This window comes from Anolis carolinensis, chromosome 2 (assembly GCF_035594765.1).
Source record: "Anolis carolinensis isolate JA03-04 chromosome 2, rAnoCar3.1.pri, whole genome shotgun sequence".
NCBI lineage: Eukaryota > Metazoa > Chordata > Lepidosauria > Squamata > Dactyloidae > Anolis > Anolis carolinensis.
Window position 1 is genome coordinate 135795306 of NC_085842.1, and position 27374 is coordinate 135822679.

A 27374-nucleotide genomic window follows, 5' to 3' on the forward strand; every position below is an offset into this window, starting at 1 on the left:
CCCCCCTGGACACACAGAAGACTGGGCGACTTGGAAGGCGCTGAACACACTGCGCTCTGGCACTATGAGATGCTGAGCCAACCTCAAGAAATGGGGCCACAAAGTGGAGCCCACGACATGTGGGTGTGGAGAAGAGCAAACCACAAATCACAGACCGCAATGCAGCCTGAGCCCTGCCACATGCACAATAGAGGACCTTCTTACAGTGGCCAGCTACTGGTCAAAGGACATTTAGTAGAATGCCAAGTTTTTAAATTTTGCTTGTTTTCAAATACAAATGTACCCTTGGTTCGCTTCTGACACGATAAATAAATAACCCTGGGAAATTGTAGAGATAATGACACAGGCCTGCGCGCTTCTGAGCGAAGGGAGCTATATTATTTTGGTGCAGTATTATTATTGTTTTCATTATTGTTGTTGTTTATATATAACTGCACCTATGTCCGTGATGCTTTACAAAAGAAATAAAACATTGGGTTGCTGTGAGTTTTCTGGGCTGTCTGGCCGTGTTCCAGAAGCATCCTCTCCTGATGTTTTGCCCACATCTATGGCAGGGATCCTCAGAGGTTGTGAGTTCTGTTGGAAGTTAGGCAAGTGGTAGGCTGTTAGGAATTGTGGGAACTGAAATCCAAAACACCAGGAGGGCCAAAGTTTGCCCATGCCTGCACTATTGACTCACAGTACAAAGCAAGTAAACAACTGCTGTAGCTATGTCTCAAGATCTCAAGTGCTGGGTGACTGGTCTTATCTAGTCCTGTACATAAGAAATTGGGAGGGGGCGGAGCAGATTCTAAAACTACATCTATATCTGTGGAATGTCCAGGATGGGAGAAAGAACTCTTGTCTGTTTGAGGCAAGTGTGAGTGTTCCCCCAGGCTTTGAAGCTGCAAGGCTATTCAGTGCTAATCTAGGTGGTCAATTGCAATTGTTTCAAGGCCTGCTTTCTTCCTACCTCTGTCCAAAATACCCAGGGGACCGAAGTTTGCCTATGCCTGATTTAAACCCTATTTGAATCAATTATTTAGTTTTTGTTAAGTAAAACCAAAAAGATCAATAGGATTCCATTATAGATAACGTTAGATTGATGTGTTCTTAAACACCGGGTAAACTAGCCCCACAGACTGACTTCATTGTCTATGAGGATGATGATGAGTCTGTAAGAGATGAAAAACAGTAAATGAGAATAAGAGAGGAAAAGCAGTATACAGTATTTGTTATTATAGTTCCTGCTTTTCCTCTTAGAGGCACACTCTGTTAATAATGCAGTTACCTCCTGATTTATTTGCCATCTATGATAAAATCCATTACAATCACACGAAGGCTATTTTAAAAGAAAAAGCAACCATGTGGATAATTTTATGATTGGTATATTTTTTCTTTAAGAAATACCTGCAGTTCAGAAGCCACACATTTAAAGTCTGTGGCTTCTCGTGCTATTTTTGCCACAGCTCTAAATTTGTTGTAGTTATACTATGGTGTTTTGGGAAGAAATTCCCTAGCTGGCCCAGATGTGGATAAAACACTCATTTTTCCAGGGCCTTGGTCCAAATTAAGAAGCGGTAAGCAAGAACTGCATGTATATCCACAACTGGACTCGTTTCCAGCCATGATGGAGCTGCCCAGCCCTGTTTGGGAGAATAGAAGTGGTGTAAGAAAGTTTGTCATAAAGAAACTTCAAAATAGGTTTGGACCCGTATGTTTCTGTCCTCCATGATCTTAAGAATGGTTGCAGCACTGTATTCATAAGTGATTTAGCATCCTGAAGGGAAATGTTCTAGTTTAAGCCTGAATGAGTGAGCCAGATAACCAGGAATTACTAAAAGAACAACAGTAAGTCCTAAAGGCATCATAAATTTGTTCTTACTGCCTTAGCTCTTGCCCAGTCCTACTCCACCCAGAGAGCTATTTGGGGCCTTCCCTGAAAAAGACTCATCCCTTTGTGACCTTTCTATTGACTTGGCTTGTGCTTTTGATCTCCACATTGTACAATTATTCTCTTCATTAGCATTTTCTTCTTTTTTAAGCCGTCTCCCTGCCTGCAAGCTATTCTTTTTAAACTAAAACAACTTTGAATGTTCTCTTCAGAAAGGGAGTACAGTTGGTCCTCCACATTTGCAAGTTTGACTTACAGATTTGATTAAAATGTTCCCACTAGGATTCTCTAGGCTAGGGTTATTCTATGATTAGTTTCTGCTGGGAGTTGGCCACTGCCATGCTGAAGGATCTAGAGCAGATCTTCTTAAATTATTTTCCATTTGTGACTCCTTTTCACCCAAGAAAGTTTTACGTCACCTGCATATATAAAATAGGTACACAAATCAAACATTTACTGATAACAAATCTGCATTTGTAAGGTGTGCTAAACAGGCTGATTTTTCTTATGAGCCACAGCTGAAGCATCTTCTGCAGAGTCCACTGTAAACAGCAAAACAGGTTTGTGTAATGTCTCAAATATTCAGAAAACTTACAGTTATCAATTTTGGGACCCCATCAATGAGCTAAGGAGATCCTATTTGGGGCCAGGGGCCACATGTTAAGAAGTCCTGGTCTAGAGATTCCCAGAGAAGTATTCTCTCAGGTAAAACAAACAGTGGATTTTTTCATTTTTCCTATTTTCACATTTAGAGGATTTGCTCCTCCCTACCACAAACACTTTAGGGATGACTGTATATAAAATGTAGTGAATTCATATTCACATAAAATTCCTGCATTTGTTCCCAATTTGACAATCCATTGAGATTTCCCCACCCATATTTCCCTGATCTCTTCAATGGGTTTAAAGCAAAATAAGTCCCATGCTTCCCTTTCTAAGAAATCTCTCCATACTATCTCGACCTCCCTCAAAACTCACCCTCCTTAAAGACACATCTGCCCCATTACATATTACAGAACAAGCATAAAGCAGAGTGGAAAGAACAATAGACACATCAGGATTGTAGTTGCATATTGTTTAATAGAAACTAAATTTCCTCACACACTTCAGATTATAGAACTGTAAGTTTTGAGTTGGAAATCCCCAAAGCAAATGGGTTAGTAACACTCCAAAATATGGAAAAGTAATAATTGCCCAACACTGTATAAAGAAACAAACACTGTATTCAGCCAATTGAGTAGAAAAAATAACGAATACAGCCAGTTTGTTCAGTGTGAACAAATGATCATTCCAGTTTATCCACAAAGGCTTGTTTAAATATCACAACACTACTAGCATAGTAGTCAACTCAGTAACAATTGTGTTACTGTTTAATTCACTGATGAAAGTTTTAAAAACTAACTGTGGTGACCACTGTTTCTTGCTGATAGCCAGGAAAATCTGAATAAAACCCAGACAGCAAAAACAAGTGAACACACACCATTAACCTCATTAATAATACTATTCATTATGTATAAATATGCGATAGTCTATTTTGTTTGAAGACCAAGCCTTGGGAGGTAGACAAAATAGGAAACTTGAATGAACTCCTTCAAAAATAATACTGAATCCCTGGAGTACACCAGCATCAGTGGTGAATCGGCATTAATGAAGTACACCAGCATTACGTTTTTATTTCTGCAAGAAATACATGAAGAGAAATCTTCGAATTAAAAACAAGTGCCTCCAGGCTAATTATTTTCCTCTTCCTGGAACGGAAATTTATATTAAGTGTAACAACCTGGAATATGTTACAACTGTACACTTATAAACCAAATGTAACACAAATTATGCATCAAACTAACCATTTTATATCCTGGAGAAGAAAGATATCCAGTGGATCATCAATTCTACTACCATTTCATATCCAAAAACAGAACAGATTAAACTAGGTTTAACTTTACTTCTTAATGCCCACAGAAGTTTGTAACTTCTCACAGGTTAACTCAAATTACCTGACTAGAAACCTTTTTTGCTACTGCAGCCTAGAAGGCAAGTTAGATTTGTCTCCATCCTCACCACCCACCCCAAAAAATCTGAATATGCTTAACAGGACTAGATTTATGTTCGGTGCAATATTGTTTATAGTATCATTTTCCTAGGAGGAGTTGGTAGATGTGATCTGCTGGAAAATATTGATTTTAAAGTTCAGTTTTTTCACAATTTGGAACATTTACTAGATGCCTGAACTAGAAGTCCCATTATCCCCAATCAGCATAGCCACTGATTATTACAGAAATTGTCATCCAACATACACCTGAAAGGCACCATGTGGTGAAATCATAACCTGAGAAATGGAAATTCAAACCTTTGTAATCTGCTTCAAATCTCCCCATTTCCTTTTCATGGACCTGTTCTCAAGAGTCGCTCACTATGGCTTTCATTTTAGCCTTAAAAATATAAGATCTATTGTTTAAGAACTCAGCAAGAAAGTAACTGGAGAGTACAACTCAAGCAGTACATCTTCCTGCTTTCACTCCAATTTACAGTAATTAATATATTAGAATATCAAGCCCAGACAGTTTTTTCTGCCACTTTTTAAGCATCACTAAGAAACACATCAATGTTGTGTTACGACATATTCTAAAGATACTACAATTCATAGGTGCTCAATTTCACTTTTATTTAGGCTGGTATCTAAGAATCTAGTCTGAATCTACCATCACATCCACCTTGCTACTGTGAATACAACACAAAAGTATGAAGTGTAGTAACTAATAAAGTAAAATAATGGCTGAACTATGTCACAATTGCTTTGTGCCCAGTAATTTTATTTGTTTACATTTAAGCTGTCAGAGAGAGGGCTGTACTCTTTTCTCAGCACAACTCCCATCTTATCTAATGAGATTTAAAAACAAGCAGTGATCTGCCACATAGGTAAACTCTGATCTAAGTTCACCTTACTGTCCACTTTAAACATGTGGCTTTTTGCACCATCATGATTAGAAAATTGCTTACAACTGCAACTAGCAAGTTGCAATTGTGTGTGGTAATTTGTAACTACAACCCCAGGTAGACAGAACTAGAGGAATGTTTGAATATCTACCACATCTAAAACAAGAATAATAGACCTGTTGTTAGTGGATAGTTGGCAGCTTGAGCTGGCTGTCCAAAATGAAATCAAGAAAAGAATTAGCTTCAGGAACAGAAAGCAGAAAACACCCTACTATTAACAAGAGTCTCCAGGATCATTTTACAAAACACACTCTTCCCAAAGCTGCTGCCCTCCAGATATATTGGACTTCATCTCCCATAAATATCCTGTTAACTTGGAGGTGCATTAAACATATTTGAAGGGCACTATGTTGGAGCAGGCTGATACAACATGTCATCCAGTACTCTACTCAATCTCAATCCCTCAATCTTTTTTCATGGAGAGAATAATCTAATTCAATATATTTCTATAGGGAGGCATGAATGACTAGGTCATTTCCCCATAATTATCCTCACTATCTTTTCCACCAAGTTTTACAGGAATATAGACATTGGCACTAATTCTGGCTATTTTGGATCAAGGGTTATTCTCTAGTTTGGTGTGTTTATTCCCAATGTAGGTGTCTGCTGCTTTTAGTGGCACCAGCAGATTTATACAATAAGATAAGTGCAGCAATTCAAAATACGTGAAAGGAAAACAAGTTTAGGGCCTTCTAGATTAAACCCAGGAGGCAGAAGCCCTAAGAAGTGCTATCCTGATGAAAACTCAGAAGGAAAAGTGATATCAGCAAATGCCTTTCATGTGGTAGTGACAGAGATAAGAATGACAGAGGCTTTTAATCCTAAATCAGTGAGGTGCCATAGTGCCACTAAAAAGGCTTCAGGTTAGCCTTTCCTGAATTGTGTCTTCACTCCCATACAGTAAACAAATTAACGTCGTTTCAGCACAGAAACACAGTCTTTCTTTAAAGGTCCCAGTTGCATGTGGGCATCTACACTTTCAAGAAAAAATGCTGGCTTGAGATTGTGAGAAAAGAAAGTAGGAAACTGGTGGTTGATCTTATTCTGGAAGGGGTCAAAATGGCCCTTTTTGAAGCGAGCAACTTTGAACTGTTGCAGACAGGTCATCTTGGCATCCTTGACTCCAAAGAAAGTCAGCGCCTTCTCAGAGTACTCCAAGAACACGCCAATGGTGTGGAAGAAAGGCTGTTGTATCACACAGTCAAAACCCCCAAACCAGGCAACGTAGTTCTGCCCGTTCCACTGCAGACAGCAGGACTTCTCATTCCTGCCCAGGCGACCTCTATCATATGGCTCCTGGGGGTTGAAGTCTTCTGTGATGACCCCGATGCTCACCCAGCCATCGATGATCTCCACTTCCCAATAGTAGTTGCCCCGGTTCATGATGTTCTCACCCAGCACCTGCTCACAGTTAATGAACCTGGTGGAGTTCTCAGGGTAGCCAATGGGATTCAACACACGCTTGGCCCCCTTGGTGCCAAAGAGCTGGAGAAATTTATCAGCTGTATCACTGTCCAAATCTATGATAAAAGCAACTGCATGGAAAGGGAGGTTGTAAAAAAGGAGGGATTATTATCAAAGCCACATGTATGATTTCATTTTTATTCAGGACAACAAAACATGACAGAAAGCCTTAGCACCTTAACTCAAGCATTTAGGGAATTTTGCATTTTACTGCTGTTTATTTCTATTGCTGGAAAACTCTAACCAAAATATAGGTTGCAAAAAGTGGTACTGGTAAGGCTACTGTTTTTGTTTTGCTTTTTCATAATTAAATATGCATGTATGCTTACATGTGCACTGAACAAAGGAGAGAGACTGAAAGTTTGTGTTGCTCTGACCTTGGTCAGAAAATGTGCTGATGCAGCTTAAAAGAGCATCACCAGACGTAACAGGGATATAAATTAATGTTATGAATAGAGATCAGCAAAGATCCTTTTCCACTCTTTCCACACCATCATCTTCTGAAGCAGATTTTGAGGATTCTCAGAAAAAATAGCCCCCTCTAAAAGGCAAAATGTTTGTGGTCTCTAGCATTTCAGGAAATAGATACTCAACCTGTATTAGTTAAATGTATACTTTGCCTTCATTTGCCCAAGGCAGTTTACATGGCTGTCTTCATCTCTCTTTCTACACACTATATCCTTATAATCATGTAAGGTGGATCTGGAAGAGACCTGTCTGATCCAAGGTCATGCAGCCACAGTGCCTGCAAAGTATATTACCTATGCTGGACCAAAAGATCAATCAGCTGAATTGAGCTTTTTCTTATATAACTTTTCTATCATGAAATGTAATGGCCACTAAGAATGTTGTGTGTGTTTTCAAGTTGTTTCCAACTTATGGCAGCCCTAAGATCATATCATAGGGGTTTTTTTTTTTTACTTCACAAGATTTGTTCAGAGAGGGGGGTTGCCAATGCTTTCCTCTGAGACTGAGCAAGTGTGATTTACCTAAGGTCACTCACTGGGTTTCAGTGTCCCAGAAGGGATCTGAACCCTGCTTTCCCAGAGTCCTAAGTCTAACACCCAAACTATTGTCCCATACTGGCCATCAAATGCAGCCAAAATTAAGCACTTTTCAGTTCTATTGATTTAAATGGGGAAAGACTACATCATGAGCTTAACATTCACATTTTGGTCATGTAACTTAAAAGGATTTATTTTTACTTGCATTGTGTCTACAATTTTCATCTTTTATTGGCTTTTCTGCCAGCTTCCTGGTGGGAACCACATTTGTGCACTATACTGAACACTGGCCAAAATTGGCCTGTTGACAAAAGGAAAGAAAAGCCAAAGAGGACAACACATAAAAATTGTCTTACATTTAAGAAAATAATCTCGCGATTCCAGAGAGGCAGGGTTGGTGTTTTTTTCAGCAATCGGGCTCCCCATAGTCACTGTAAAGAGAGGCATTTGTCATAAAGTTTCACCAGCACCCTAGACTGCAAAACTGAGGCAATCAAAGAACACACAATATTCCAGACAACCACCTGGTGGCACATCATCCCTTTTAACCTACGCTCCAGCTGTTTGCAGTAGCAGCAGGACTTCTGTACTGAAGATTTTAAACAATGAAATCACAACAGAATAACCCCAGTGGGTGGTTTCCCAGGATCCAAGAATCTAATCTATTATGCAGCTCTAAAGTCAGCAAAAAGGACTGCTCTTGTCTTTATTGTGGTCTTGTCCTAATCTAAAAATTGACAGATGTAAATATAGAAATGTGTATTTTATGGAGCTGTTGGAGAAGGAAACCTTCCCCCTGGGTCTGCAAAGTGCTATTTTCCTTTCTGCTCACCTTTCTTCATGTTTCTGTGTGTGTATGTGTGGACAGCGGGTGTTCACTTTTCATGGTTCTCATGCTTTTCCTCAAGTTTGGACATTGCAAGAATGACTGTGGGAGGAGGAAACCATAACCTGGAAGCAGTGGGAGCAGTTATCCTTTGGCCTATTCATACTACAGAACAATGGTGGTATCATTCCACTTTAATAGCCATGGCAATATCCTATGGAATCCTGAGATGTACAGTTGAGGGGGAGTTTTTGGCATCCTCAGCCAGGCAGCCCCTCCGGTGCCTCTGTCCAAACTGCACACCCCAGATTCCACAGCATGCAACCATGACAGGAAGATAGTGCTGTAACCATGTAGTACGAATGGGCCCTTGCACTTGCTGAGCATTCAGGAAATATTTAGCAGTGTAAAAGCAAATGTTGGAAGTGTAGGTGCTCCCCATGGCTGTTCCTACAGTCACAGCCTCAAGAAGTCAAGTATCCATACAGTTGTGCCATTGTCTGTCATGTGTGTTAAGGGGGAGCTGGCAACATTATGCTCCTGGAATTATCCATTCACTGTCCTGCAGCTACTGTGAGGATTACAATACAGTTGAACTTGGAAAGAATTGGGAAAAGGGAGAGCAGAAACGCTGCTGTCCTTGCCAGTGAAATCGTTCAAGCCCTTCAAACCTGTGAGTACTGCCTGTATTGCAACACTGCCCACAGAGGATTGACGCAAGGTCACAAAGGCAATTGGGAGCGACAATAAAGATCTAAGGCAGGCAAAAGAGAATAAATGCCAAACCTGCTTCAGCCAGAGCCATCCATTCTACTGTGATGGTTTATTTGAGGAACTGTTGAAGGTGATGGGGAATGGTCCTAGTTAATAGAAAGCACAGCCATACTGGCCAAATAGCATAAGGAGCAACATGATTTAAGGTTCTGTAGAGCTGTACAGGGTAAATGCAAATAGCTGGGAATTTTAAACCATGCAAATAGATGCTAGGGCGCGCCAGCTGCCTCCCCTTGCAATGGAGCCAGCAACATCAGTTCTAGTTCTGGCAGGACAGGAAGTCTTGAAACTAAAGCCTGTCGCTTAGAGACGTCTTTCCCTGTGTTCTGACAGGCAAGGCTATATTTCAAGCTTCTCCAAACCACCGCTGGCCACACCCGGTGATGTCTGTTTGTTGCCTACTGATTTATTTGAGTCATTATGGAAACCTCCTAAAAACCTCAAGCGTAAGGCACAAGGCCCAGAAGTTTGAGGCCAAATTAGAAACTTGTTATTATGCAATTTTAAAGCAGCTGTTCTCTTTTCTAGTGCTTTTATATGTGGGTTGTATAGCTTGCAATGCCTTTTCCTTTTCCCTTTGAGGCTACTGGAACTTCGCATCCACTTATGAGTCACAAATACCAACCTGAAAAATGCAGTATACTCCTTATAAAACACCGGAGGTGTAAAAATTGACATCCAATCACATATATTGGGAGGAGCAACTGCAGCTGTGCTTTCTCCACTGTTCAAACTCTCATCAGCCCTCACCAGCATGGCTAATGGTGAGGAATGATAGGACTTGTAGCCTAAAACCTAGATGCCAACCTGATGTGCCGAGTCCTCAGTAGTTTTAATGCTCTAAAATCTGCATTGCAAAAACAAAACTACAGCAAATTTCTAAAAAATGGTAATGCAAATGAACATCTATGCATGTGTGGTGAATGCAAATAAGGCTTCTTTTTCTATTCAGCCTCATTTTACCTATTCTGTACTATAGCACCATCCAATGTACATGGCACTATACAAAAATAAAAGGAGTTGAACTAGGACAATGGTACTCAAAGTGGCGTTCCAAAGACTTGTCAGTTCACAAGCCATCAGCTGTCAATAGACCTCTCAACAAACCCCTGGGATGCTTGCCACAGATGTAGGCAAAATGTCAGAAGAGAATGCTACTGGAGTATGACCATACAGTGTGAAAAACTCACAGCAACCCATCAGCTGTCTGTCCCTGGGGATTTTACAGCCAAAAGAAAAAGGCAGCCACTGAGCACAAACACAGTACTGGTCCTTGGCACACTGAAAAAAATATTAAATTCCTCACATCAGATAGCTCAAGAAGCACTGCACTAGGGAGGAAAGAGCAAAGAGAAAATTTGAAAAGAAGGCTTTGAGGGCATCTAATAATGCAGTTTCACAACACTTATTCTGCTAGGGCTCAATGCTATAGAATCATGAGAGTTGTACTTTTACATGGTCTTCAGCCTTCTCTGTCAAAGAAAGCTGGTGCCTCACCAAACCACAACTCCCATGATTCCACAATATTGAGCCCAGCAATTGATGTGGTGTCAAACTGCATTAGTTCTACAGTATAGATGTACCCCTTAAGAACTGGATGAAAAGAGAAGAAGCCATGTGTCTTGTTACATCTAATCCATTCAGTCAGGGAGTTTGGGAAAGCAACTAGAAATGTAGAGTTATATGGACAGATGGGATCCTATCATTTACTAGGCATCTTAGGATCTGGTAAAGGTTTTGTGGAGCTGCAGTCAAAACCATCAGGAAGGTCAAGGGGACCATCACTGCTGGTGTCACAAGATGGCAATTGACTCTGTGTAGAAAACAGGGATGGCATTTCCCCAGCTACCAACCTTCTGGCATCCCATAAGGAATGGTTCCATCAGCTCCTTTCCCTGAAAGCAGGTCCCACTGGTTCTTGCAAATGTTCACCAGCCACTCCTTGACGGTGCACACAGCTTGGCTCGATTTGATAAAACTCAGTTCTTTTGGAAAGCTTGCACTTGAGAAGTTATTCTCCTCAGCAGCTATTTTCAGTGCTTGGAACTCCTGGATCAAAAAAGAGAATACAGTTGATCGACTGACAGCAGGACTTATTCCACAGACCCGCCTATGCCTGTAGCACCTCATGATATGGAAACAGACATACCAAAGTGAGGGTGTGGGGTAGGGGATGCACAGCTGCTGGCACAAAGAGTTCCTGGATCTACATTTAGAACAGAGCGGAGTCCAAGAGAGCCTCCTCCCTATGAAGTCCACTTTCCCAGCCACTACAAATGAAACAGAACAGGACATACTGCCTAGCAGACCCCAGCAGGATTAAGTACTATTAAAGGAAGCGAAGGAAGCTCTGGAGCCCAATGAAAGGAAGAATACACTCCCTCTCTTTGCATGAACAGTTTTTGCAGATGTTCACACAATTTTTCTGTTAAAGCTGGAAAGCATAATGCCGCCCTTGGCTATTCCCCATATGGCTCCCACAAAGATGAACCCCCCCCTCTCTCTCTCTCTCACACACACACACACACACACACTTCCCCCAGGATCACCCCCAGGAAGGAAAAATGTGATTCCTGGGTTTCTGAGATCAAAGTTTTCCCATCATGAAGAGAAGAAGGAGATTGAGGCAGGAGGAAGAAAAAAAAAACAGCAGTCTCAAGAGAGATCACTGATGGATGGAAAAACTTTAATCACAGTTACTGCCTTCCAAATTTCAGTTATTCTCGCCCCTGCACCCAAGAAGTACAGTGGTTAGGGCTGTGTTAGAGAGAGGGGGGAATATACTTGAATGTTCATTAGAGAGTTATGATTAATTATGGCTTTTGTTGTGTTCATATTTGGTGGCGGGGCCAGTACTGCTGCTCTTTGTATTAAAGAAGGTATGCAGTATATTTAGCTTGCACTTAAAATGACTCACTTTAAGTACAAGTTGAAAATACTAATCACTTGGAATTCTCTGCCAGCCACCATGGCTTTTGGGCATGATCGTGCTTTGAGATACCCACCAGTGTGCTCTAAGCAAAACTATGAGCAGGACAGCAGCCTCTGATCATAGCAAAATGCAACTTGCCTGTTGTTGCTGCATTTATTTCTGGGAGAGAAGCTGCAACAGGGTGGTGCCTGTTCTTCTACTATTGTCCAGCTGGGGGAAGGGCAAGACTAGGCAAAGAGCGTAATGTTTGCTGACTGTCCCGTGGTGAGCTTTCTGCTGGCAGACCTCCCTCACTGGCGAACTACCCAGAGCACCTACCTGCAGGAAAGAGATGGTATCTGTGCTGGAGACCTTTTCCAGATTCTGCCGGCACTCATTCAACATGGCATGTCTCTCTTCCTTTTGCCCCAGCTCCTCTTCTGCTGCACTCAACATGGCTCTTTCACCATCATCAATGAACCCAAGGACTTCCTTCTGGAAGGCTGCAAGGACTCGGGCTGTCTCAACAAAGAGCTTGCTGACTTTCTCCTTCTCTTTCTGAGCAGTGCCCTAAACACATAGAGGTGGTTTATGCCAATGGAGAGTGGTGAGAACCAGTCAAAATTATTCCAGAGGCCTCCGTTTGAGAAATATTCACCACTCCAGGCTAGACAGCATGCTAAGCATCATTAGGCAACAGGCAGATATTTTAAATAACAATAGCAACAGAAGCAATAGGTAGTTATATTGCACAAAGTGGAAAGATCTAATCCTTCCTTCCCAATCCATGACCTTGACAAAAATCCCAATCCTATATGCATCATGCAGTGAGGAAAGCCTACTATTGATGCCTAAGGAAGTCTTTGGCCCACAGAAGGAAGGGAATATATTTTTCAGTACTGCAATAAGGGAAGCAAAGGTTACTCAGCGCATTACTAATGAAGTTGCCACCACATTTTGGACTGCAGTTGTCACTAATCCCCGTTCTAATCAGCGTTTCCAATTGAGAAGGATGATAGGAGTCTTTAGTTCAACAACAGCCAAAGGATAACATTTGGCCTATTTCTGCTTTATACTGTCAACTGTAGTTAGTACTGTGGCTCTACAAGGCTTAATGTCAACCGTGGGTAAGTTTTGAATAGGAACCTGAAACCAGCGAATACTGAAATGGAGAAGGATTTCTCATGACTCTTTTAACCATGAGTCAATAATACTTTAATTGCCATGGTCCTCCATATCCTACAGAATCCTGGAATTGGAAGTTTGATTAAATACTTGACATTTTCTGCTATGGACCTTACAATCCAATCCCTGAAGCACAGTGGCAAAATTCTGTATATGGAAATTCAAATCAACTCACTACATGTTGTGGTTCAGCCAGATGAAGATGATAGGATTGGGGTTTCAGAGCCTGAGAGAGTGATGGTTCTTTAGATGGGGAAAAGGAGGGGATTTCAGAGCAAGATGCTGTCTGTGAGATGGAGTTTGAAAGTGGAACTGTTTTGGAATCCAGCAGACAGGGAGAGGACCTTTCACCCACAAAGAGCTTAGCAACCCATGATAAGGACTTGAGAGATAGCTCATTTGAGGGAGCAGCTGGCTTAGACAGAGATACCAGGCAGCTTCTGAGGGGGAAGAACCTCAAGCGCAGGGAATTTGAAAGAATCCGTGAGAAAGAAGTGCAGAGGAAGGAACCTCAAGGTCAAAAAATGCTTTCATGTTTTGCAGCCCTTAAATCAAAGAGCATCCCATTGGGATTTTAGATCAGGCAACATCACTGAACAAATGAGGATCTCAAGTCTTGTTTTCAGTTCATGTCCTAGTTTAAGATCCAAGGTTATGGATACATAGGATAAAAGGTTTTTATAGTCTGGCTTTTGGGTTCATGTTCATGTTTTGGTCCTTGTTTTTCTGGATTTGCTCTCATGTTGGATTTTGAGATTTCTGTACTTTGTTCCCTTGAAACAGCTTTGAACAGTTTGGATTATTGCCTTTGGATTGTTTTCCTATTGACAGTTTGGTCTGGCTTATTGTTTGTATGACTATTTTTTCTTATTATCTTTTGGATTTTGCCTTTCCCTTTTCCTATAGTGATTTTCCCTTTTTATATGTGTTTTTATCAATAAACTGTTTTATAATTCTGTTTGGATTTCTGGTTGGCGTTGAGGGCAAGGTAACTCCTGCTGCGTTGCAACACTACCCTAAAAATCCCAGAATATCATAGGGTGAAGCTCTGGCAGTTAATGTTGTATTATACCACTACAAAAAACTGGAAAAAAGCATTAATCAAGCATGCAATTATAAGAACAGTTTTTCTATTTTTATTAGGTTTCCAGAAATTTTGAAGCCTTTCCCTGTAAAGTCAAAAGGGACAACATATAACTTTTTACTCTTACAATCTGACAGCTACTTTTCTACGGAAATGAAATTACCCTTTCAATCATGGAACATTTAAGCATATGATCCTCTGCCTGCAGCCTAAAGTGGAACAATCCAAGAGAAGAACAATATTATTCTGCTATAAGGAATTTACAGAACAGAATGTGTACAGGAAGCAGCACTTTCTTTCTTTGCTTTCAGGCATCGAAAAAAAACTCCTCACAACACTAATAATTTGGGGACACCCCAAAATCTTGATTGCGCCAGGGAAGTCTCTGAAAAGTCAAAACAACACAAGAAAACACTGCATGGGGAAAAATTCGACATTCAGCTTTAACACTTGAGATGATATCAAAGTTAAGCCATCTTACTTTGATTAGGTCGACAGTTCTCTTCGTCTGGGCAATAAGGACGCCAAGTTCATCCAGCTGACTCTCAACACTGCTCAAGATTTTTGGTGTCTGGGCCTTTTCATTAAAAGAGAAAGAGAGAAATTAAGATCATAATTTGCATTTACATAAAGGGATGTTCTGTTTGGTGCAGATATAGCTTAAGTAACCAGGCATCCATTAAAATGTGTCTGTGAAGATGCAAAATTCATAATTAGAATCATAGAATTGGAAGAGACCTCATGGGCCATGCAGTCCAACCCACTGCTAAGAAGCTGGAAATCGCATTCAAAGCACCGCCGACAGATGACCATCCAGCTTCTGCTTAAAAGCTTCCAAGAAGGTGCCCCCACCACACTCCGGGGGAGAGTTCCACTGCCAAACAGCTCTCTCACACAGTTAGGAAGTTCTTCCTAATTCAAAGGATTTTTTAGGCAAGAATACTGAGAACTGCTTTTTGCCTACTCCTGCTTCTGAAATATAGCTTATAACACTTGGTCTCCCATCCAAATACCTACCAGGGCTGACTCTGCCTAGCTTCCCAGATCAGACAAGATCTGGTGCCTTGAAGGTACTACTTACAGGCCTTGTAAAGGAAATTGTGTTTCCTACTTTCCCCATCATCTAACATTTTGAATTCTAAATGGAAACTTGCTAGAAGGAACATAGTGTTGTTATGTAGCTCCAAATTCTCTTTAGGCAGTCTGCTGGGCTAAGATAAAGATCAGACAGAGAGGGCTGTACTGAAAGGAACTATGATTGCATTATCAAAGAGAGAGAGAGAGAGCCCAGACCATATCAACACCCTCGCCCACATCAGAAAGCAAGGAAATTAGAGTGCCTTGGAGAGCGCTTATCGGGGGAAACCATAATAGCCCACTGATCTCTGGAAAATAGGCCCAGGGAAGAGAAGAAGAGATTAAACAGTAAAGCAACCCAGAGCACATAATAGAATGACAGATTTTAGTAACAGAAGGGAGCCACTCCTTTTCCCAATGTAGGGAATGTGTGTTTCTAATTGCTAACACACACATGCTTAAAATAAAATAGTTACTCCTAGCATTCAACAGACTTAAAAGAAACAACTGGTTAAGCCACCTTGAGTTCCAGTTTTGGCATAAAAATAGAGTATTAATAAAGTTGATAAGTTAATAGCAATAATAGCAATAACAAGGGAGTGGCTGGAATAGTCACATCTATATGGTGGCAGACTCAGAAAATATTTAGTTGTATTTGCATCCAGCTTTTCATGGGCTGAAGGCACTGTGCATAGAACCACAAAACTGAAGTATTCACAAGTACACCTCCCGCTAAAACAGGTATAGCATGGCATAATGGTTTGAATGTTGGACGAGGACACCAAGAGACCAGAGTTAGAATTGCTGCTTGGCTGTGGAAACCCACTGGGTGACCTCAAGCAAAACCTCAAGCATTAGAGGGCTGAGAGCGTGATCCCTTCTGAAGAAAATCCGCCAAGAAAATCCCATGATCGGTTTAGGGTTGCCGGAAATCAGAAGACAACAACTTTCTACTATTTCCAAGCATGTGCACATACATCACAAAATGCTTTTCAAACTGCTATGAAAATAAGTCAGAGGTGGCCCTCCACATGAAATTGGACTACAGTTCCCAGCATTCCTTACCATTCGCTATGCTGGCTAGGGCTGCTGGGAGCTGCAGTCCAATAACATCTGGAGGACTTCATGATTCCCACCCTAAAATAATAAAACATATACATAAAATGTCTTTAACTTTTCCAAATGTAGTAATCCTTGATACACAGCCAAAAATAATCTATTTTTGCCACACAGGAAGGCCTTCCAACAGGAATGATAACATACTATTCCTGGGAAGAAGTAATGAATAGATGTATTCCTTTCCATTCATCAGCTACAGGGTGCTCTGTCTTCCTAAGAGAACTGGGAAACTATTTATAGCTGTTTGGCAGAAGGAAAGGAGACACAGTGCCCAGGTTACTAAGCACTGCTCCTCCACCAAATGTTACTGAATGCAACCCTGGTTGCAAAGCCAGTGGTAGGAGATGCTAGGGAGCTTCAGGCTAGTAACATCTGCAGAGCTACGCATTTCCCATCCTGCCTTATATACCACTCATCCAGATGCTTGGTCCATCCAATTTTGTTTTGGAAAATGACATTCACGACCATTTGGAGATCATAACTTGTTCGAAAAGTTTGATCTTTCAGAGAAGAGTCAAAAACCCGTTTGAGTAGAATCTTCTCACATGGTATACGACCAAATGCAAAGCAATGTCTTCAGTTGTTAGACTGAACCTATTGTCTCTGATTTGTTAGGAAAACAGAGATCATGCCAATGCACAAAATAGCAGTTTCAGAAGTGTTTTTCAGTGCCCAAAATATATCTAGGTAAAGGTAAAGGTTTTCCCCTGACATTAAGTCTAGTTGTGTCCAATTCGTAGACATCCCCAAGGTCATGTGGCCGGCATGGCTGCATGGAGCACCCTTACCTTCCTGCCGGAGCAGTACCCATTGATCTACTCACATTTGCATGTTTTTGAACTGCTAGGTTGGCAGAAGCTGAGGCTAACAGCAGGAGCTCACCCACTCTCCGGATTCGAATCGCTGACCTTTAGGTCATAAAGTTCAGCAGCTCAGCGGTTTAATTCACTGCGCTACCTGGTGCTAAAAATATATATCCACTCTCCCATCAAACAACTTGTTTTATATCATGCACTCAAGAGACAAAAATGAAGTAGGCTTTGGTAAAATAACATGTTTGGTTTACTCGCAGCTTCATGTGTTCAGCATAACATAGCTACACAGTTTATCAATTCAGTTTCAGATATGTTTTGAGATAATCTCTGTGCAGATGACACAGGGCATCTTTTTTACAAACAACAGAAAGTGTTTGCTCTTAGCAGTCCAAAGTCTAAGAAGAAACTAAAATAGAGTCTGAGGTCTGAGCAGTCTCAGATCAGATCATGTGTTCTGCAGCCGCTCCCACAACTTCTCAGGAAACATAGAGCAAAAGAAGCTGCATACCAGAACATATATATATAAACAGTAAGCAAACAGATTCATAGATTAACAAATTACTAGAGGAAGCTTGAAGGTTGTAATTTCCAACATTTTGTAGTGTCCATTCAGACTGGTATTAATTCTCCAGAGTTTTGAGCTATATACTTGGACAATGGAACACAAAAAACTCATTATGGAGGCAATGCCAATAGAACTGGCATTGCATATGGAACGGAAGATTCCCTATATGCCATAGGGATGTTCCATCACAGGCCTCTCTTGGAAGCATATTAACTCTGAATATCTGGAGAAGATATCATATGTTTCAATCAGCTCCCTTTCAAACATCCTTCCTACTGTTGTCAAACTCCATCTTGTTTTAATCATTATTCAATCCCTCCCTTGCCACAACTTTGCTTAGCTGCCCCCTGACCACATGTGATAGACATCACCAACTCAGTTTCCCTCTCCCTTATGTCTTTACAGCAAGGGTGGGGCAGACTAGATCCTGGTGCGGAAACGACTTCCCAACACCCCATCCTTGTCTTGCTCCATTAACTCTGATTGTTCAAGCATTATTTACAAGCTTCTCCCAGTTCAGCAATTGGCTAAAAAGATCACAGAACAATTCACTTTCTGTAGACAGGGGTTTTCCAAGTCACTCACTAACCTTAGGATAAGCTAAATCGAAACTGACAGCTCAATTAAAAATGAGTGGGTGGAAATGCAGAAGGTGAGTCAGTGCCATTTGGGAAGGGGAGTGATGGAAAAAAGCCTGGTCCTCAATGGAACACAAAAGACTAACAGAGCAAGGAACGAATCCTGGGACAGGAGCCAAAGGAAATAAAGGAGCCGGTCTGAGCCACTGTGGGAAAGGGCTGCAAGGGGAAGGAATGAGCCCCTGGTGCAGCACCCCGCCGAAGCCAAGACTCTCCGTTCAGGAACTGGACAGGCCTTGTTAACACCAGATGGAATTCATCTCACTCTTTCCCCACCCCACACTTTTGTTTTTTGCCTCCTTCCCAAATCCAGAGGCAGCAGATTGTTTTCATGTGTGTACTTTGGCAGCCAAAACAGACAAAAGTTCAGCTAAATGTTTGTCTTTACATTGGAAACATCTTGTTGATGGTTATGGAACATAAATCCCCCCCTTTTCCCCTGGTTAGCACATTCTGAGTTAGGTAAACATATAATAGCATCTGTAGTATGTATATAGAAAACAGCAAATCGAGACATAATTATAATTTTGCACAACTACAGGCAGCAATACTGAGAAATTGCAAAACATTCCAATTTTAAAGAGAAAACAACACTTTCTATTCAGAACAGAAATGTGAAAGCTTTCAATTGCTTTCTATGTGCAATAGAAAGCAATTTTTAAGACTCCTCCATCTTGCTCCTCATCCCCTGCAACCCTGACACCAATCAGTTCTTCACATCCCTTCCAAACACCTTTTGCTCTGGTTATACACCTCAAATAAGATTCACACCCCCTTTCTTTTTTAAAAAGCTCATCTTCCATTCTGCCAAGCCAGAAAGATGAGGAAGGAGACCCCTCAAAACTATGCTTAGGGATAATGTACTCATGCCCGCATATCACTCGACATCTCAGTATTCAGTCACTTTTGACTGAACGTCTTCCACTGAAATTATTGTATTTAAAAATAAATAATTGAAGGGTATAAACATTGTTAAATCTAGGGTCTTTAGGATTCCCAGATTGAAAGGTATCGGAGCCTTCTTTGGTTTTCACTCTGGCAATCCTACATGTAATTCAAGAACTAAACTGCAGTGCCAAGTTTCAGATATTACATCATGTTTCAAAATTCAAAAAGATGTAATTGAAAGTGCTTCCACTTACCTTCCTAATGCACTTGGTTTCCTACATTGTTTTTACAAGAACTGTCTTTTAAAATCCTGTCTTTTAATTTGTAATACTTTATTCATTAATATCTATAACAGAAATAAAAAGAAATGCCTCATATACCTTGATTCTGGTAACATACACGGCTGATTCAGCAAGTGTTTGGGACCTTGAACTGATAAAGAGACAACTCAGAATAGCTGAATATTGACTGAGTTTTAGACTGGGGACAGGCATGCTCTGGAGCCAATGGGCCACCCCATCTAATTTTCAGCTCTTCAGCAACTTATCCTTACAAACATAACTTTACGAGAATGGAATTGACTTCTGTCTGCCTTTGGACTGGTCCAATGGAGGGGAGAGAGAAAAACCTCCTCTGTAATAGTAGTATGGAGTCCTGCAAAGGATTTTCTGATTATTTTGAGCAGGAGAGGAGGGCAGCTGAAAAATGACAAATTTGAGGAGGCAGTAGCATGATTTTGAGAAATCAACATGGCTATTTTAGACACCTCTGTGATGGTTCCCACAATGCTGTTTTTCTTCAATTAATTACACTATGTAACATAGTTTTTGTTCCTGGGTTATATATGTCATTTCCTAATTGGTTCCATCATGGAAAAAATGGAAAAGGTTTATTAAACTGCAAAACCTTTTTTTGCGGGACATCCTGCGGTATACTTTGCTACAGTTTTTCAAATAATATCTCATAGAGTCTCGAACAATTCAACATAGTTTGTGGCAGTATTAACAAATACTTTGAAACCAGGAACAGAAAATGTTTCAAATTTTGTTACATTGTGTTATAAGATGTGCTCCCCCGCCCCCATATAAACAGATCTAAAAATGGGGTATGGCTTAGAATCATGGAAGCTTTGAGAGATAGAATCATAGAATCATAGAATCATAGAATAGTAGAGTTGGAAGAGACCACATGGGCCATCTAGTCCAACCCCCTACTAAGAAGCAGGAAATCGCATTCAAAGCACCCCCGACAGATGGCCATCCAGCCTCTGTTTAAAAGCCTCCAAGGAAGGAGCCTCCACCACAGCCCCGGGGAGAGAGTTCCACTGTCGAACAGCTCTCACAGTGAGGAAGTTCTTCCTGATGTTCAGGTGGAATCTCCTTTCCTGTAGTTTGAAGCCATTGTTCCGTGTCCTAGTCTGCAGGGCAGCAGAAAACAAGCTTGCTCCCTCTTCCCTATGACTTCCCTTCACATATTTGTACATGGCTATCATGTCTCCTCTCAGCCTTCTCTTCTGCAGGCTAAACATGCCCAGCTCTTTAAGCCGCTCCTCATAGGGCTTGTTCTCCAGACCCTTAATCATTTTAGTCGCCCTCCTCTGGACGCTTTCCAGCTTGTCAACATCTCCCTTCAACTGTGGTGCCCAAAATTGGACACAGTATTCCAGGTGTGGTCTGACCAAGGCAGAATAGAGGGGGAGCATAACTTCCCTGGACCTAGACGCTATTCCCCTATTGATGCAGGCCAGAATCCCGTTGGCTTTTTTAGCAGCTGCATCACATTGTTGGCTCATGTTTAACTTGTTGTCCACGAGGACTCCAAGGTCTTTTTCGCACACACTGCTGTCAAGCCAGGCGTCCCCCATTCTGTATCTTTGATTTCCATTTTTTCTGCCGAAGTGAAGTATCTTGCATTTGTCCCTGTTGAACTTCATTTTGTTAGTTTTGGCCCATCTCTCTAGTCTGTCAAGATCGTTTTGAATTCTGCTCCTGTCTTCTGGAGTGTTAGCTATCCCTCCCAGTTTTGTGTCGTCTGCAAACTTGATGATCGTGCCTTCTAACCCTTCGTCTAAGTCGTTAATAAAGATGTTGAACAGAACCGGGCCCAGGACGGAGCCCTGCGGCACTCCACTTGTCACTTCTTTCCATGATGAAGACGACGCATTGGTGAGCACCCTTTGGGTTCGTTCGCTTAGCCAATTACAGATCCACCTAACCGTAGTTTTGTCTAGCCCACATTTTACTAGTTTGTTTGCCAGAAGGTCGTGGGGGACTTTGTCGAAGGCCTTACTGAAATCCAGGTACGCTACATCCACGGCATTCCCTGTATCGACCCAACTCGTAACTCTATCGAAAAAAGAGATCAGATTAGTCTGGCATGACTTGTTTTTGGTAAATCCGTGTTGACTATTAGCAATGACCGCATTTGTTTCTAAGTGTTCGCAGACCACTTCCTTGATGATCTTTTCCAGAATTTTGCCTGGTATTGATGTGAGGCTGACCGGACGGTAATTGTTTGGGTCATTCTTTTTTCCCTTCTTGAAGATAGGGACCACATTCGCCCTCCTCCAATGGGGGAGGGAGAGAGAGAGAGAGACGTGTCTGTTGGTGGTATTGCAATTAGTGTGCGTCTTACAAAGGATGGTGTCTTAGAATGAAAGAAATATGCTAATTAATCTTCTTCCATACTAAGAAAGTGCTGGAACTGATTCATATGTTGGCCGTTGAGCAATTGTACGTGTTTTATTTGCATTTTACTATTAAGATGCCCCTTCAAGATAAACTGGACACGTTTGGTGAGATTTCATGCCTTAAGAAGGCATGCCATGTGGACTTGAGATGAGACTTCGTGGTCTCTGTGAAATCGCTCACAGTGCACATACCGTAATCCAATTATCTACACATTGATCCACATTCCCAGCCCAGTCCTACACATTCCTTGGCAGAGCATTCCTAGGATTCCCCAGATACAGCCATGCCAACAGCCCATCACACCTCAGTTCAGGACTCCTCCTTCTCTGCAAAGATTATTTCCAGTCATGCTAGCTATATTTTGTGCCTAAACCACTCTTCTGGTCCCTCGTATCCAGATTTTCCTTTTCCGATCTATCTTCCCAACCATACTTCTGCAAAGGCGCTTGACTTTCCCTCGTTGTGCATCCCATCATCCCATGATCCAGGAAGCTGCTGGTCGTCAGGTCAAGCTCCTCTCGACCCATGCTGCTCTTCTGATTGTCACTAACCCAGGTTTTCAGCACCTTCAAGAAACGTCATTTTGACTAGAGTTGTGTTGTTCTGTCCTTTCAATAACCTCTGACTTAGAACAACCTTTATCCTAGGTTTTGATTGGCAAGAATTTTTCGGATTACTATTACTATCCTCTGAAGCAGAGAAACTGTGACTTGTCCAGGTTCACCCAGTAAGTTTCGGTAGCTAAGCTGGGACCTAAATCCAACACTCAGACTGTTGTACTAAGCTGGCTCCCCTTTACTGAAGATACTAGAGAAACAAACCTGATACTTTCTATGAAAATCCTGGGAAAGTTACTTTTTTTGGACTGCAGCTTTTAGAAAGTTACTTTTTTGGACTCTAGCCAGCATGGCCAGTGTGGCTTTTTTAAGATACGAAGTTATGCTCCCTCTCCAATTTTGCATCTGTATTATTTTGTCTTCACCACATCTGAACTCCCCAGATCCTGTACTGCATGTACTTCTAAACACCTCTAACTTTTCAGTCCATCTTAGGCATGTGTTTTCTCCAAGACTGCAAGACCATGAGTAATGCAAAAGATCTGTAACTGCATCTCTCAATTAACCTCCAAATCAGCACAAGAAAACTCAAACTGTGAAAGAAAAGAGTGTAACTTGGCTTTTAGCAAGTTACACTTTCTCAGCCTCAGAGAAAGGGAAGCCCCCTCTGAAAACCTTTACCAAGAAAACTCTGTACTAGAGTTTCCTTAGGGTTGCTTAGGGAGCTCCCAGTGGCACAGTGGCATAGCAGGTTAAACATATACTAAAAATGGGACCAAAAGGTCGGCAGTTTGAATCTGGGGAGCAGGGTGAGCTCCTGCTGTTAGCCTCAGTTCCTGCCAACCTAGCAGTTTGAAAACTTGCAAATATGAGTAGATCAATAGGTACTGCTCCAGCAGGAAGGTAGCAGTGCTCCATGCAGTCATGCCGGCCACATGACCTTGGAGGTGTCTACGGACAACGCCAGCTCTTCAGCTTAGAAATGGAAATGAGAACCAACCAACCCCCAGAGTCAGACACGACTAGACTTAATGTCAGGGGAAAACCTTTACCTTTACCTAGGGTTGCTATGAGTGGGAAACCAATTTGAAGGCACACAATAATAATAACAACAACAACAACAACAACAACAACATATTATCCCCTGTTGGCTTCTATGGGAAAAGAGTAAAGGGCAAAAGAACAATACAATACCTTTCCCCTGCACTGCCCACAATCTCGTCAGGAAATCAGACTCACTGATTTTGTCAGAACTTGCTTCTGAGTAATCAAGATTGACTTTTTCTATAAATCACATTTGCAGTCTCCTGCACTCATTTGAAACCCAGAGCTCTAAACCATGGATTTGGTCCACAGCTCTGCCACAAAGCTCTTATTCATTCTCAGGTTCCTCTTGCAGGCATGTAATTCTTCCTGAGCTTGGAAAGTTACTCTTTGAACTGCAACTTCCAAAATCCAACAGAAGTAACATTTCCAAGTCCTGCATAATGAGGAGAAGGGGAGTTCCAGCATCACCCTGTCAGTTAATTAAATTTAGCATGAGCTTTCGTGGACAGCAATCTATCCAGATGCATGGACAGAGTAATGTTAAAACCACTGGTGTTTCAGTGCAGTTACAAAGTTGTGGGAGCAGGCTAGAATGTAAACAGATATTTATGAAATATAATTTTTAATTCTAACCAGAAATCTTTGCCCCTGACCATACATGTGCAAAGCTTCAAATTCCCTCCTGGCTGCTTCTAGAATAGGAAATGTCAGGCATTTGGGAAGGAGGCTTTGAGCACATCTAACAGTGTAGCTGTTAAACTGAGGCCAAGCTGCATTCATTCTACAATGCAGAATCAACATTATAGGATGAATGCAGCTTGACTGACTCCACTTCAACTGCCATGGCTCAATGCTATGGAATCACAAAAGCTGTAGTTTTGCAAAATCTTCTCTGCCAAAGAGTGTTGGTACCCCACAAAGCTACACAGCTCCCATGATTCCACAGCATGGAGCCATGGTAGTGAAAGTGGTATCAAGCAGCATTCATTCTACAGCAGTAGTTATCAACCTGGGGTCCTCAGATGTTTTTGGCCTACAACTCCTAGAAACCCCAGCCATTTTACCAGCTGTTAGGATTTCTGGGAGCTGAAGGCCAAAAACACCTGTGGACCCCAGGTTGAGAACCACTGTTCTACAGTGTAGACCAGTGATTCCCAAACTTCGGCCTTCCAGCTGTTTTGTAGTTCAACTCTCAGAAATTCAGCCAGCCAAAACAACTAGAACACTGCTTCTTAAACTGTTGGGATCATAAAAGATTGGGTAACAGTGCTAAGTTCCTGAACACCACCCATTGACACAATTGGTTAGCAAGAACATGCAGTAGGCTTTGCTGCTGTAACCCCATATAAAGAAAAAGCAGCCCACTGAGTGAGCCGTGGAAATACTGATTTGTGGGCAGCAAATTTTGAATGTTTATATCAATTTTATATACCGATAAACTTGGGGTCACCTACAAATTTCTAGGGCAGAAAAAGGTTGTGAGTGGGAAAGGTTTAAGAAGCTGTGATCTTCTAGAACAGTGGATCCCAACCTGTGGTCCATGGACCACCAGTGGTCCCCAAGAACTAAAATATGGTTCGCAGCCTCACTGTTACAATGAGAGCGACTGGTGTCACAAAACCTTATAGTGCTCAGGCAACAGGAATGTTGGGAAGGGAGAGGCTGACTAACCATGAAAGACATGACAATAAGCCTCCTGACTGCTGCTTCTCCTCCTCCCTGCCCCAGAGTGGAGCCAGTCCCATGTGGCATCTGAAAGTGCCTTTCTGTCTTTGTTATTAGGCCTGTTCCTGGGGTTATTTGGGTGCTGATTCAGAAAATTGCATTGGATAGACCACAACAGCTCTAGATGATTAAATATATATTTTTGTGGGTGAGAAGATGGCGACTACTGGATGGCATATGTTCTGAATCAGAAACTAGAGCTGATGTGGTCTGTCCAATGCAGTTTTTTGAATCAGCACCCCAAATAACCAAACCAAATCTAAAGTTGACCAAAAACTGATTCGTAACCCTTTTGGTACTAATGTTGGAGAGTGGTCCCTGGTCAAAAAAAGGTTGGGAACCACTGTTCTATAAGATCTCAGTTTGGGGAAGACTGGTGTAGATGCTCCCTTTGGCTGCTCTGTTGGTTTCCATCCAAGAGTGAGTACGTGAGTGAGCCTACAACAGTATCATTTAGTACTTTGAGTTCCAGGCCCTTTTGAGTTATATTACAGAGCCAGGCTAGAGAAGGCTAGAGAAACAATCTACATGTCATAGGCATGGAAACATCTTCTTAGATATACACAGGACAGATGAATAGAGAACACATCTACCATGTGAAGATGGTTAGTTCTAAAAAGACTGTCAGAACTGGGCAACAGGTTATTCCCTTTATATAGGCATGGGCAAACTTCGGCCCTCATAGAATCATAAGTTGGAAGAGGCCAAGTGGACCATTTAGTCCAACCCCCTGCCAAGAAACAGGAGAATCACATTCAAAGCATCCCCGATAGATGGCCATCCAGCCTCTGCTTAAAAGCCTGCAGAGAAGGAGCCTCCTGCCTCCACCACAGTCTGGGGCAGAGAGCTCCACTCCTGAACAGCCCTCACGGTGAGGAAGTTCTTCCTGATGTTCAGGTGGAATCTCTTTTCTTTCCTGTAGTTTGAAGCCATTATTCCGTGTCCTAATCACCAGGGCAACAGAAGTCAGGCTTGCTCTTTCCTCCCTATGACTTCCCCTCACATATTTATACATGGCACATCATCTCTATAATCTGTTAAGATCGTTTTGAATTCTGCTCCTGTCTTCTGGAGTATTGGCTATCCCTCCCAATTTGGTGTCATCTGCAAACTTGAAGAGCCCTTCATCTAAGATGTTGAACAGAACGGGCAGTTAGGAATTGTGGGCGTTGAGGCCCAAAACACCTGTAGGGAGGGCCGAAGTTTGCCCATGCCCGTTTTGTCAAGCGAGAGCCCCTGCAGCAAGGGGCGTCCGGCTGGGCTCACCTGCGCGCGCTGTCGCTCGTCCTCGAGGGCGACGGCCTGGTGCCCGCGGTGCTGGGGGTCGGCCTTGCAGAGGAGGCAGAGGCAGGCGCCGTCGTTGCGGCAGAAGGCCTCGAGGGGGCGCAGGTGCAGCCGGCAGAGGCGGTCCTCCAGGCGCGGCGAGGGGGCCACCAGGCGATGGCCCTGGAAGGCCGGGCTGCGCAGGTGGGGCTGCAGGTGCGCCGCGCAGAAGGAGGCCAGGCACACCAGGCACGACTGCGCCGCCGCCGCCCGGCCCTCCTCCTCCGGGCAGAAGTCGCACAGCACCCCCGACGGCGGCGGAGAAGAGGCAGCCTCCCCTGCCGCCGCCGCCGCCTCCTCGGCGTTCCCCGTGGGCTCCAGGGCGGGCGGGCGGCGGAGGTGGAGGAGCAGCTCGGCCAGCGCGTGGTTCTTGCGGAGCTGCAGCCCGGGCGGGAAGGGCTCCTGGCAGAGCGGGCAGCGCGAGGCCGCCCCTTTCCCCGCCCGGTGCGCGCCCAGGCAGCCCAGGCAGAAGTTGTGCCCGCACGGCACCGTCACCGGTTCCTTCAGCGCGTCCAGGCAGATCGGGCACGCGAACGGGCCCTCCGCCGCCGCCGCCGGGGACGAAGAGCCATCCGCCATCGGGGACCCGAGGGAAGGGAGGGAGGGAGGGAGAGAGGGAGGGAAGGCAGGCAGGCAGGCCGGCGCGCCTCGGCCCAAGGGGCGGATCCTCAGGGGCGTGCCCGCCCGGCTTCCCGCCTGCAGGACTCCCAGCCTGCCTCTACTCTAATACCCCTTAGTACAGCTCCTCATGTTGTGGTGACCCCCAAGCATGACGTTATTTTCGTTGCTACTTCAGAACTGTCACTTTGCTACTG

The 27374-nt window shown here is 42.8% G+C and overlaps 1 protein-coding gene across 1 annotated transcript; it reads right to left on the reverse strand.

The window, feature by feature from the left end:
• Positions 1–2933: 2933 nt before the first annotated feature.
• On the reverse strand, positions 2934–27205 carry trim47 (tripartite motif containing 47). Its single transcript, XM_062973989.1, has 6 exons — positions 26503–27205; positions 14597–14692; positions 12186–12416; positions 10789–10984; positions 7692–7766; positions 2934–6402 (listed from the first exon to the last, which is right to left on the reverse strand). Exons 1-6 carry the CDS (start codon positions 27136–27138, stop codon positions 5777–5779), a joined length of 1860 nt encoding a protein of 619 aa, XP_062830059.1. The 5' UTR covers positions 27139–27205; the 3' UTR covers positions 2934–5776.
• Positions 27206–27374: the final 169 nt, after the last annotated feature.